Source organism: Mustela nigripes, chromosome 1 (assembly GCF_022355385.1).
Source record: "Mustela nigripes isolate SB6536 chromosome 1, MUSNIG.SB6536, whole genome shotgun sequence".
Lineage (NCBI taxonomy): Eukaryota > Metazoa > Chordata > Mammalia > Carnivora > Mustelidae > Mustela > Mustela nigripes.
This window is the reverse complement of record NC_081557.1, coordinates 206,153,201-206,165,884: the sequence shown is the minus strand read 5'-3', so window position 1 is coordinate 206,165,884 and position 12,684 is coordinate 206,153,201. Positions and strand designations below refer to the sequence as shown.

The 12,684-nt window shown below is 54.7% G+C and overlaps 2 protein-coding genes across 7 annotated transcripts in view; one reads left to right on the top strand and one right to left on the bottom strand.

Moving 5' to 3' along the window:
- The window catches only part of TBC1D14 (TBC1 domain family member 14), a 103,035-nt gene extending 98,791 nt beyond the window's left edge, over positions 1-4,244 (top strand). For 5 of the 6 annotated variants that reach the window (XM_059380393.1, XM_059380415.1, XM_059380438.1 and 2 more), the window contains one exon: positions 1,809-4,244. In XM_059380393.1, coding sequence (XP_059236376.1) covers positions 1,809-1,874 — 66 coding nt within the window. In that variant the 3' untranslated portion in view covers positions 1,875-4,244. The remainder of the gene's footprint in view (positions 1-1,808) is intronic. The other variant, XM_059380399.1, reaches the window with a different exon arrangement.
- A 5,242-nt stretch (positions 4,245-9,486) lies between these two features.
- Positions 9,487-12,456, bottom strand: CCDC96 (coiled-coil domain containing 96). Its single transcript, XM_059395710.1, has one exon. It carries the CDS (start codon positions 12,266-12,268, stop codon positions 10,517-10,519), a length of 1,752 nt encoding a protein of 583 aa, XP_059251693.1. The 5' UTR covers positions 12,269-12,456; the 3' UTR covers positions 9,487-10,516.
- Positions 12,457-12,684: the final 228 nt, after the last annotated feature.

Genomic DNA, 12,684 nt, shown 5'->3' with positions numbered 1-12,684 from the left:
ATAGGATCTGCATTTCTGAAATATTGTTAAATACATTCTATTGATAAAAAGAAATGATGTCCTGACACACACTACAGCTTGTGTGACCCTTGAGAATGTCACGTGAAGGGACAAAGCCAGACACTTAGGATGGCACGCTCTGTGATTCTGCTTATAGGCAAGTCCAGGGTCCCCTGTGGAGACAGGAAGTCAGTGACTGGGCCCCCGGCAGTGGGCGGGGTTAGCTGGATGGTATGGGGTTCCCTGACACAGACCATGGTAGTATCGCACACATCCACAGATACACTAAAAACCCTTGAACTATACATTCTAAAGGGACAAATTATATGGTAAGGAATCATATCTCAGGAAAACTTAGAGAATGCCCTCAGCTCATGCACGAGCAGGACTGGCTGTGTGATTATCCGGGACCTGCCAAGAGGGAGAAAGAGACTTTTTCTGGTTAGGATGTCAGTGGACAGTGCACAGTGGAAATCTGCAACCACTGTTCAGAATTACTGAGAGTTTCAGAAAGGGGACTGCAGACCGTCTGGCTATGTAGGCCTCTCTGATTGGGGACCCAGTGTGATGGCCGGTGTGGGAGGGCACACTGGTCTCCATGGCTCACTGGCTGGCGGGGTTTTTCAGGTCCCTGTGGAAAGCCCAGGTCTTTCCTGATGGTCTTTGTCACACACGTAGCTCAGTTAGGCCTGACTTTGTGCCCCACCTGCCCCACACAGCCCCCATGCAGGCACGCAGAGGGCAGGGGTAAAACCGCGTCTGTTTTTTCCCTTTTTGTGTTGTAGAGACAAAGTAAAAAGGTTTGCTCAAAACTATGTCAGTTGTTTGATACTAGGGTATTTTCTAATCACGGGATCACAATGGGAGTCCGCCTGATGGGGAACTCGGGGGGCATTGTCGAGTTCGTATGGTGCTAGGCTCCACGGGAACTGCAGTCTGTACACATCCTCCTACATGCTCCACTTTAGGCCCCGGAGAGCTCGCAAACACGTAAATGTGTCTGTTTGCTCAGCGGACCTGTCGACTTAGAGGTAGAGAGGGGAGGCTTTTTTCTGTGCAGTTCGTTTGAAACTGACATAAAGTGTTTCTGCTTAGCTCCTCGTCATTTGTAATTCAGCTCAAGTGACATAGTGCCTGACCCGTCAATTAGGCCCTGGTTTTGAATTCCCACCAGTCTAGGTCTGAATGGGTACAGGCTGTTTGAATGGCCGCTCCTGTGAGTGCCCACCGTGGGGGTTTGACCTTCCTGAGCTGCTTGTTTGTCCTTATAGCTGCCAGAGGTCCCCAGAGACGTGCTCCACTCGGGCAGCCAGTAAATGGGGCTTCTGTTAGTTAGCCCCTGCGGCTGGTACTAAGTGGTCAGAATGGAATGTAGTGTCTCTGAAAATGAAGGTGTTAACCAGAAGCTGGGAGAGCATGGAGTTGGGAGCTCAGTCACTTTGGGAAAGCCTGGGAGGGCGTGAGAGCCCAGGCGTGCTTGTTAGTGTCCGGGAGCAGAGAGCCTGGCTTGGGGGTGGACTGTGCCAGGGCCAGAGCCAGATGGTGCAAAGAGAGCCCCACAACTGTGTCCTGACAGTACTGTGGCTGCGGGGACGTGGTTGTAGGATGTTAGCCCAGAGATGGCACGATTGCTCTCCACAGGAGTAGGAGGGCTGTGGTGCGGGCGTAGGGGGTAGAATGGGGGAGCGGTGGAAGTGGGGGGCTAGAGCCACCGGCCAGGAGGCTGCACAGCCTGTCGCTGTGCTTGGCGGGACCTGTGTTCAGTGTGTTCGCATATCACCCACGGACGTCTCCCCTGTGATTCCCAGGTGCTGACCGCCTTACAGAGGGACAGCCGCGACACGGAGAAAGGCAGCCCGTCTCTCAGACACTGAGCGCTCGGCGCTGGAGCAGATCTCCAGGTGGCACCTGCGTTTCTGATGGACACGCTGACAGCCAAGATGAACAGGCTCTTTGCACGTTTGATCCTAACCCTGGAGTTGGCCTTAAAACAAAACAAACAACTTTTAAAGAACTCAGCCAAGGCTTAGCCTTAAGCAGCTCAGTGGGGCGATGAGCTAGTGTTGACCACGGCCAACGCTGCGTATGCTGCATGGTGTAAAAATGAGATGGTGGCTAATCCCCCCCCCCCAATTTCACAAAAGTTAATTAAATGGTCATGCTCTTATGTCCACTGATGGAAAATACATTACAGTCTTCCTTAGCCAAGGTGCGGGAGAAATGTACGTAGGTAGCCTCGGAGGCATTCCTGGCTACTGACCTATTTGAGCGAGGAAGGAGTTGTGGCGCTAGTTAACCGAGAGGACCGTTCCAGGGCTGAAGGGCCTGCTTTTAAAGCCCACCTACCAAAGACAGCAGGAAAGGAAAACAGGCTCTCACAGGTGGTCACCCAGTGTGCCTGTGAGCAACCTGGGATTTGACCTGACTTCCAGGTTCCCCTTTCTCCACTGTCACCTTGACAGAATCACAGCACGAGGGCTGAAAAGGGCCACTTGGGTTCTGGGGAACCCCTGCTCTCCCCCCCTAAGATTGCTTCCTCCATCTCCTGAGCAGGAAGGGCTGCTCACCCAGGAGGCCCGAGACTGCCTTCAGACCCACACCTCCTGTGTGCAGAGGTGCAGAGGCCTGGCTGGCGGGGTCAGCCTGCGCCCTTGCTCCCCCAGAACGCTGCTCTTCCCTGTGTCCCCCGAGCAGCAGAATCGTCCCGAGTACCAGTGCTTCCCTCCTTGTGCGTCTGGCTGAAAGCTAGAGCGTTGTGAGGGCTGGGACGCGGACCCACGCAGATGGCCTTGCAGGGGCTCCCAGTGTTTGTCCCATCAGCCTCTCCCCACATAGGTGGTCCCCCGCCCCAACCAAGTTCATCAGCAACTTTCCTGCTGGAACCTCTCCTTAACTAAGAATTTTGTTAAAAGCGCTTTGGTCATGGTCATGCACATTCGAAGACGGGGATGGTTTTCACACAGAAGAGCCCAGAGGACAGGCAGGTCTGTGGAGACAGGTCCTCACGCGGACCCGGCTGCATGCTGGTGTCCATGAGGGCTTGAGAGACTGGGTCCGAGGGCTCCACTGCCCCCTCAGCCACACTCCCCCTGGCTGCCCTCAGTGCGGCCCTGGGGAGCGCCCTAAGCTCCAAGAGTAGGCCTGCCACGAGGTGGCCTGGCTCCCCGGGACCTTTTCTGTCTGCCATGTTCATGGCCAGCATGGGCAGGAGCGGGGGCAAGGGGCCACACCATGGCCATGGGTCCCGATTTCTGGAGTAGTTGCCTTCATCCCCTGTCCTCTTAACTGAAGTCTCCAGGGAGGTTGCGGAGCGTCTCGGACCCACTCTCTGCCTCACCCTGGAAGTGCTGGCCTGGCTGTCCTCTCGGGGGAAGTGTCCCATCTTCACTGAGGGCTCACACTTCCAGACGTAGCCCGCCGTCCACCATGCTGCTGACTGTCACCTTGCCGGCCCCGGGCCTCCGCCTGCACAGGCCAAGTGTCGCTCCCGGATGTGAGCTTTCTGTTCTGAAAGGTGTATATATTTTCTTACTGTACATACAGATGTTCCTCGGTCGGGACAGGAAGCACCGCCGCTGCAGGGCGTGCTTGCCGCTCATCTGCGCCTTCAGACCCAGCCCTCAACCTCCTCCGTTGGACAGGCTGACGTCCGTCTCTCGGGACTCGTGGCACCACATAGGCATTATGTTTTTAAACGGGTTCCCAGCCGATGCAGAATACTTAACCAAATCTCTAGCTCACAGAGGTTTTGGTGGCCTGTTTGGGGGCTGCCTGGGGCCTTGCCGTGTCTGCCCCAGAGGCCGGGAGCTCGGTCTGTGTGGCCCATCTGTGGGGTCAGGCTGCTCTGTCGGACGCCATCGTTTAGGAAAACGGGGAGCCCACTTGAAGGCTGCGCCCCCTGCGTGTCTGCACTTTCCCGGCCCAGCTGCCGGCTATCCAGAGCTAAGACTTGGGGTTCGGCCCCTTGTGCGTCTGGCCCTTTAGAGTCGAAAGCCGTGTCCCCACCTATCCCTGAAAGCCCATCTAGAAGCAATGTTCACTTTCAAAGGTACTTTTTAACCGCTCAGTTTTTGACTATTTGAACAGTTTGCTGATAGAAACGTCCTGATAATACTTGCTACATACCATGTTTTAACTGCTTGTACAGTTAACCTTTAATTTTATTTAGCAAAGTCTATCAAATTAAGACTTTTTGAATTGTAAATAATGTGGTTTTATTAAATAAAAGTCATGGAAAATTGTTACTTATGTTCACTGTAGTTTGGTTTACAGCTGGAGTTCTCACCTTCAAGTGTGGGACAATTTGATTTTGAACATCACGTTATTTTTTTCTTAAAGATTTTATCTGAGAGAACACAGGGAACGGCAGAAGGCGAGGAAGAAGCAGGCTCCCCACTGAGCAGGGCGCCCAACGCGGGGACACCGGGCTTGATTCCAGGGCCTTGAGACCATGACCTGAGCTGAAGGCAGACGCCCTGCCTGAGCCACCCGGGCGCCTCGAGCATCCTGTTATTTTAGAACCCGCTTACAATGCTCGGTTATGTTAAAAAGGTGGTGGTTGTGTTAATTCGGTGCAGGGATTTGGGAGCTGAGTGTGTCCCTTGCACATCAAGGGGGGACCTTTGACTCGCTGACCCCTTCCCTGTCCCCAATCCCAGCTCCTGAGGTGAGCACCCGCTCCCTCTGTGCCTGGTAGGCCACAGGCTGCCTGCAGCGCCCCATCCAGCCTGCGGGTGACCAGGGCCGCCTTCGTTCCCAGCTCTGGGGTGGATGTCAGTCTGGCTGTCCCAGCTCGGTGCCAGTGAGCACGACCCGGTCTGAGAGGTCACTTGGTGCCAGTCAGAGCCAGTGCTCGTGTGCACTTGTGTGTCATCCATGCTCGTCCAGCCGTTTAGCCAAGTGCAGTAGGCCCGGCCAGGAGGTGGGGGCCCTCAGGACTGCTCCCTCTCTTGTCCCCTGGTCCCCCAGGATAAGTGGACAGTGCTGCCCTCCTGTGTCAGTGTGGCTGGTGGTCTGCGCTGGGCCACTCAGTACCATTGAGCCTGTGACTGGTCTCCCCACTTCTCTCCCCCAGAGACCGTGCAGCTCTGCTCTGGGCATTTAGCTCCCACTGTCTCACCAGGGCATCCCGAGGCTGCTCTCCAGCTGGCACAGGCCAGGAGCTGCAATGGCTGGCAAGGGTGGCCGTGCTGGACAGTGGTCGTGTCCTGGGGCTCACTGCCTACTGCACGCACACTGGGCCCCAGGCTGAGTTCTGTGAATGGCCTCATTTCTCTCCACAGCAACTCAGTCACTGCCTCCATCCCAAAGCTGTGACGCAGAAAGCGGATCTGCTTGGGCTCCTGTGGCCAGTTAGCCTCGGGGCTGGGAATCTGACACTTCCCCTGTGGCTCCTGAGCCCTGGCTGATCCCCTCCCCAAGGAATAACTGTGCTCTGGGGCCTTTGGAAGCCTTTCTCCTCTCGCTTGGTCCTCAACTGCCAAGTGCAAGGTTTGGGGCGAGGCCTGGATTCACTCACCTGAATGCCTCCTGTGTGCGAGGCACAAGTCTGATGGCCGGCTTGGGGAGGACCTTGGGGGATGCCCCAGCTTTGGGCTTGGAAGCTGTGGACCATTTTCCCAAGAGAAACCAGGGAGCCAGCTGTTCAAAAACCCATCCCCCGAGATGTGGAGCCGGCCACAAAGGCCCAGAGAAGGGACAAAATCTCACAGCTCTAGGGCGCCTGGGTGGCTCAGTGGGTTAAACCGCTGCCTTCGGCTCAGGTCATGATCTCAGGGTCCTGGGATCGAGTCCCGCATCGGGTTCTCTGCTCCGCGGGGAGCCTGCTTCCTCCTCTCTCTCTGCCTGCCTCTCTGCCTACTTGTGATCTCTCTGTGTCAAATGAATAAATAAAATCTTAAAAAAAAAAAAATCTCACAGCTCTAGAGGGCAGGGACCAAGTTGGACCTGGAGAGCAGCCACTGGTCATCAGAGGATGGGCGTGGCCAGCAGAGGGAAGCCTCAGACCCCCAGCAAGTCCTCAGTTGGGGCCATGCAGGAACTCGCTGTCCCCATGTCCTTCTGAGAGGTCTGAATCTCTGGGCTGGCCCAGGAGCTCGGGTTCCTCCGTGAGCACTGCCTCGCCTGCAGCCAGCTGGCTCGAGGGGGTGGCTGCTCCACGGGCCACGGCCACGCCAAGGCCCCTTCTTTCAGGATGCCTGAACCTGTGGAGGGAGGGGCGGGAGCATTCTTCGCAGGCAGCATGAGTCACCCACACCCCAGCCTGTCTCTGGTCCCTGCGACTTCTTGACCTCACTCCAGAGCACCCGGTAGAAACTGCTCCAGCCAAAAATAACTCCCGTTTCAGGTGTCATTTAGTTGCCGGTCAGATCAGGAGTATTTAAATTCTCTGAGCCTTCCATTTCTTTTCTGTAGCCAGACCTTAAAGCGGGTACCAGCATCCATCCACTGGCTTGTGAGGATTCAAAGATGCTGAATTGTGTCATTAAGAGAATCTCCTCACCAGAGATAGAGTCATACCCTGACATGTGAACTTTTAGTATCTGAACTCTTGAGGAACTTAGGGATTTTGAAAATCGGTATTTTTTCACGTAGTTATTACAACTGCATGTTTATTGTATACAATTTGGAAATACGAAAAATAGAAGCCATAATTTCACCACCTAGGGAAGAGATACTTTTTCCATATAATGAATAAATTTTTTACCCCATTTTACGAGGGAGCGCGTGGAGGTTTAAAGAGGTGGGCTGTGCGTCCCAGGTCACAATCAGAAGAGATCAGAATCTGAGACAGCCTAATTCCAAGGCCTTATTTGCAAGCACGACACTGTGTCTTCCCCCTAAAGGCACCTTTGTATTCAACTTGGGCATCCTTTGGGCAAAATATTAGAAGCAAGCATCAGCTAAAAAGCTGGGGCATGTATAAGTGTATTCATTCAAACTCACGCCTGTGTAGACAGGGTTCCAGCAGGAGCGGGCATGGCGGGCAAGCAGGAGGTGTGGACCAGGAGCGGTGCCCAGCCTGCGGGCCCCCCATGCTCACCAGCTGCTCAGCTCAGCTGCAGGCCCGCCTGGAGTCCTTGCCAATCATGTCCCTGGTGTGACTCTTCTCCCATGAAGACGGTCCTCAAGTTTAAAACCCACGTTGCAGATCAGGGTGCATTAACTCCAATAGGATTTGATCAGATAGGCATTCCTGACCAATGGCAAACATCTAAATTATGGCTGCAGACCCACTTACAAAAAAAGAAGGCGTTGGGGCGCCTGGGTGGCTCAATTGGTTGAGTGACTGCCTTGGGCTCAGGTCATGATCCTGGACTTCTGGGATTGAGTCCCGCATCGGGCTCCCAGTTCCTTGGGGAGTCTGCGTCTCCCTCTGACCTTCTCCTCTCTCATGCTCTCTCTCACTCATTCTCTCTCAAATAAATACAATCTTTTAAAAAAAAATTAAAAAAAAAAAAAGATTGGCTTTAAAAAAAAAAGGCATGTTTCTCAGCTTACGTCATTGAAAAACCTCAAATGCAGTTTGAAGCCAGCAGCAAGGACGTCCCCCATGCATGAAAAGCATTTCCTTTTCGATGCCTTGTGCTCTACGCACAGGTAGTGCCCGATTCCCTCCTGCCTGTGCTGCCCAACCACCCAAGCCACCTGTGACACGGAAGGGGACACTTCTGACCCCAACCCATTTAGAAAGAAGTCATGTTGCAGAACATCTCAGATTCTATTGTGCCTACATTTTGCAGGCCCTCCTTTTTGACAAGCTTTTTTTTTTTTTTTTTTCAGATTTTATTTGACAGAGATCACAAGTAGGCAGAGAGGCAGGCAGAGAGAGAGGAGAAAGCAGGCTCCCCACTGAGCAGAGAGCCTGACGAGGGGCTCGATCCCAGGACCCCAGGATCACCACCCGAGCCGAAGGCAGAGGCTGTAACCCACCGAGCCGCCCAGATGCCCCTTGACAAGCTCTTTAAAAGCCTTTGAGGTCAGAGGTCTCTGATCCAGCCGGGGCGCCCCCTCTTCATCTTCCTAGAGGGAGGGAGGCTACTTGGAGGTGGTCTCTGTCCCCTGCTAGAAGAGACCATTATGTTCCTCAACGCTTCTACTTCTAGAAAGCTCCTCTTTCTGGCCTCTGCTTATTTTCAAGTTTGCTATAGGACTTAGCAGCGTCTGATTCTCCTAGGCATCTGAGCAACACTTATTGCCCGAAAACGAGAATACTGTGATGTTGATACATTAATAACCCAACAGAACAGACTGAGCTGGGCTAGGTAGGCATCGTGCTGGCTCCGAGGGAGGATGACAGTCTCCCTGGGGTCCAGAGAACTGGAGTTGGGGGTCAAGGACTGGAATGGGGTCCATCAGTAATACTGGGCGGGTGGGAGTGGTCTGTGGCTTTCTTCCTCGGAGGCAAGATGAAGAAACACTCCCTGAATGGGTTGCTATTTCGTGATCAAGAGCTCTCCTGTAATTCAATTAGAAGGAACCTCGTTGTGAAGTCATCAGCGGAAGATTATCTTCTAACGAACTGTAACATCTCTAGAGGGGGAGAGTGTAATTTGCAAGAACAAGGGCAACTTTGCAGCTTAAAGCAACACTAGCACCATCGATCTGCATCTTGCGCTCTCAAGAGGCCGGTCTACCTGGTTCAATGCTGGTGAGGCAGTGCTTGGTGCAGCCTGGGGAACTGCCAGTGGGTCAAAGTCAGCTGAAACTACCCACGCTCCTGCTGGGGAGCCGAAGGGACACTCTGGCCACGAAAGCTGCTTAGCTGGGAGAGGCACGGAACACAGGGTGTCAGGTTCACTCGGAAGCTTTCCCAACCACCGAAGACACCAGGGGTCCTGTGCTGCTCTTAGCATGAGGCACAAAGAGAATGAAATTGTGCTTGCTGGTGATGGACTAACCCTCTCTGGCCTTGATGAACGGGGCAGAGGGAAGACAAGTGTAGAAGGTAAGGAGGATTGGAAGAGGAAGCAGGAAGTGAATGAATGCTTTTTACTTCCCTGATTGTTACGTTTGTGTGGTTTGACAAGTATGGTCTTATAAGAGTGTATCCAAGCTATAAAAGTTAGAAAAGGAATTTTAATCGACCTTTATTGGCTTCAAAGAGAACACACCTTAGAAAACAGCCGCGCTCCCAAAAGTTAAAGTCATCGTGACCTTCTTGTGACCAACTGAGTCATCTGCCTTGGAGGGAGGGGTTTCTACCCTTCCTTACAGGTATTCGGCACCAAAAACTAACTCACCCCGCCCCCCTTTTTAAAGGATTATTTATTTATTTGACAGAGATCACAGGTAGGCAGAGAGGCAGGTGGGGGGTGGCGGGGCTGGGACAGGCTCCCTGCTAAGCAGAGAGCCCGATGTGGGGCTCGATCCCAGGACCCTGGATCATGACCTGGGCCGAAGGCACAGACTTTAACCCACTGAGCCACCCAGTTACCCCCTAACTCATCCTTCTTATGACCTACTTAAACTTGGGGACGGGAGGATACTTCTAACCCCAAATCTGCGCATCTCAAAACTCAATTTAAAATTAAGAAGAAATAAAACCAAGCCCCTAGCTTCAAAACCACCAAGGAAAGTTGGAAATAGAATCCCCAATTCTGGATGAAAGAGGTAGGCCTATCAGGTATTTCTTACATTAACACAAGGAATAGTAGACACGTTTACATTTAATACAGAAAAATCACATGCACAGAAAGGGTCCTCTTGCCAAGATCCAAAAATACCTTGCCGAGAACAAAAGGCTTACAGGCATTCTGGCCAGACACACTGTGCAATCATCATTTTGTCCTCACTGGAAAACAAAATTTCATGTTTTTGTATTTCTTTAGAGGATCCCAGGAAACATTTCATTAGAATTGCAGACTGTCATTGAGCCAGAAGGAAACGTTAATGGTCAAGCAGACTGAGCCTCCTCTCATGGAAAGAGGAAAGAGGACAGAACGTCAGCTCCTTCTCCTAGTTACCATTTCTCCTGTTTCCCTCCTCTTCTTTATTACCCAGAAGCCTGCTTACATACGAAACAAGTTTAGATTCATCGAAGGAAACTAGTGAGCTTCATGTTGAGGTTGTGACTCAGAATGACACAGTTTAATATATTTAAAGGGAATTTAATAATTAGCTTATATAAGCACAGGACATTTCTTGCTCCCCCACCTGTTTGTTAAGCCCTCTGATATATGGAAGAGGAACAGTTTTCCACAGGATCAAGTCATTGAAATTACGGACTTTCTCAGATACAACAAGGCTTCTGACAGCTTTTTTATGAGAAGTCACGTACAGTAAGTCGTCAAGTCTCTGGGCCTGACTTCACCCTGTGTAAAATGGACAGCTAACCCAATTGTGCTCAGGATTAATTTAGGAGCTGACAATGATGAGATTAATACAAAATTCAGCTTCATCCCCAATACCAGAAGCCTTTTAAAGAATGGCCACAAGTGGAGACTTAAGAATTAATGAAGGCTAGAAAAAGTTGCTGACATTGAAGATGTCGTGCGGATACTTCCCGTTGTGGGGGTTAAGATGGGAGAAAGGCTTTGGCTTCCCTGATCTTCTGCCTCACACCTCTGCAGGACATAGTAAGGCCAGCATGATGGCGCTTCAGGGACTCAATACGCTGGTTGAGGGCTTCTGTCCTGTCCACTTTCTCCTCCATGTCCCGGAGCAGGAGCTCCTTGCCCAGGAGCCCGCACTTCTGATTCAGCTTGATGTTGTCAGCCCTCAGGCTGTCCCGGGCCTTCTTCGTCCTGGTCAGGATGTCCCTCTTCAGGGCCACCTGAGCCTCAGTTTCCAAAAGCTGTGTCTTTTTACACATGTTTTCTATGTCCACGAAGTGTAGCTTCTCCTTCACGTGGGTTATGATCTGTACGTTGTTGGTCACTTTGTTGTGCAGTTTTAAAAGTTCCTCGTTCCGCTCCTCCACTTTTTCGTTGAAGGTCTGGTTCTCAATCTTCAGCTGTTCAAAATCAATGAGGAGCAGCCCCTCCGTCAGGTCCTCCTGGGCCTTCATCCGCGTCTCAAAGTGCACCAAGCTCTGCTTCAGCTGCACGTTCTCTAGCCTCACCGCGCTCATCTCCTTCTCCTTCTTATCCTCCAGCGCCTGGATCTGCTCCACCTCTCGCAGGGCAGCCTGGCGGCCACCACGCACCCAACAGGTGCCCATGGCCTGCGTCACCACCTGCTTCTTGAGTGCCTGGAAGCCGGCCCACTCCTTCTCCACCCTGGACAGCACCTCCCTGCACTGCTCCTGCAGCTGCTTCAGCTCCTGGTGGTACCACTCCAGGTCGTCCGCCTGCTGCTTCCTCAGCTCCTCCAGCAAGGCCAGATGGCGGAGGTATGCTTGCTCTTTCTCAGGGGCATCGGGCTCCGGGCCCTTATCGGGCACCTCGGCGGCATCCAGGCCCTTCTTCTTGCGCAGCGCCTCGGAGATCTTGTGCTGCAGGTAGTTGTTGTAGCGCTGGTAGTTGCTGCGCTCGACCACCAGCGACCGGTACTGTTCCAGGAGCTCCTCGCGCAGCTGCTGCTCCTGCAGCTTCTGCATCTCCTCCGTCCATTCCTCGTCCTCGAGGTCCCGTCGCTCGCCTTCCTCCCTTTGCTGGCTTTTCGCTGGGCTTCCTTGCGCACCCCTCTCCTTGATTTCCTCGCTCTCCTCCTCCTCCTCCTCCTCCCCCTCCCCCTGCTCAGCCTCCTGGGTCGGCGGAGCCTCTTCCCGGCCAGGGGTGGACGGCCGCCCCGAGGCGGCCAAGGGCTCTTTCTTCCGCCTCCACTTGAGCGCGGCTGCCGCGGCCTCCTCCTCCTCTTCCTCCTCCTCCTCTCCCTCTTCTTCCTCCTCGTCCTCCTCGTCCTTCGCCTCCCCCCGCTCCTCCTCGGCCCGCTCCTCCTCGGCCCGCTCCTCCGGTTCCGCGGACCAGCCTCCGGGCTCCGGCGGGGCAGCCTCCTCAGGCCCGGCGTCGGCCGCCTCCCGGGGTTCCGGCTGGGTCTCAGCCTCGGTCGGCGGCTCCGGCTCCCCGGGTCCCGCCTGGTCCACAGCCTCGGGGACCTCCGGCGCTTCCCCGGCCTCGGCGACCTCGTCGCCGGCGGCGCCTCCCTCCGAAGACTCTACGGCCCCCTGCTCCGGCTCTACGGCCCCCAGCTCTGGCTCCGGCTCGAGCGGTTCGGCCGGGGAGTGGGGGCCGGAGGCGGCCTTAATCCCGGACAGCTTGGAGGACAGGTTGGTCCCATCTCCGTCTTCCCCATCTGGGTCCCCACGGTGCTCGGAGCTGCCGTCCATGTCTCTCAGGGTCAGCCGGCTCGGCAGAGCCCGGACGCCGGCTGTTGGGTTTCCAGGGGCAACCAGGGGCGCGCGCGGTGGGCCCGGCGATTGGCCGAGAGGCACGCAGACGCCCAGCCCCTTCTCCCCGCCTCCGGGGAGAGCCGACCAATAGGAAGCCGCGAGCGGGAGACGGGCGGCACTGATTGGAAGGGGGCGCGGGCTCGCGCCGCGAGGCCTTCCAGCCCATTTCCAGGCGCACGGCCTGGGGCTGGGTGGCCCGGAGGCGCTAGGAGGGACGGGCGGCCGGCGCGAGCAGCGCGCAGGCGCAGGACGGCGGGCCGGGCCCCCGCGAGGTGGCGCGCGCGGAGCGCCTGCGCGGTGCGGCCGGCGGCGGCGGCGGCAGCGGCGGCGGCGGCAGCCGGGCCGGGCCCTAG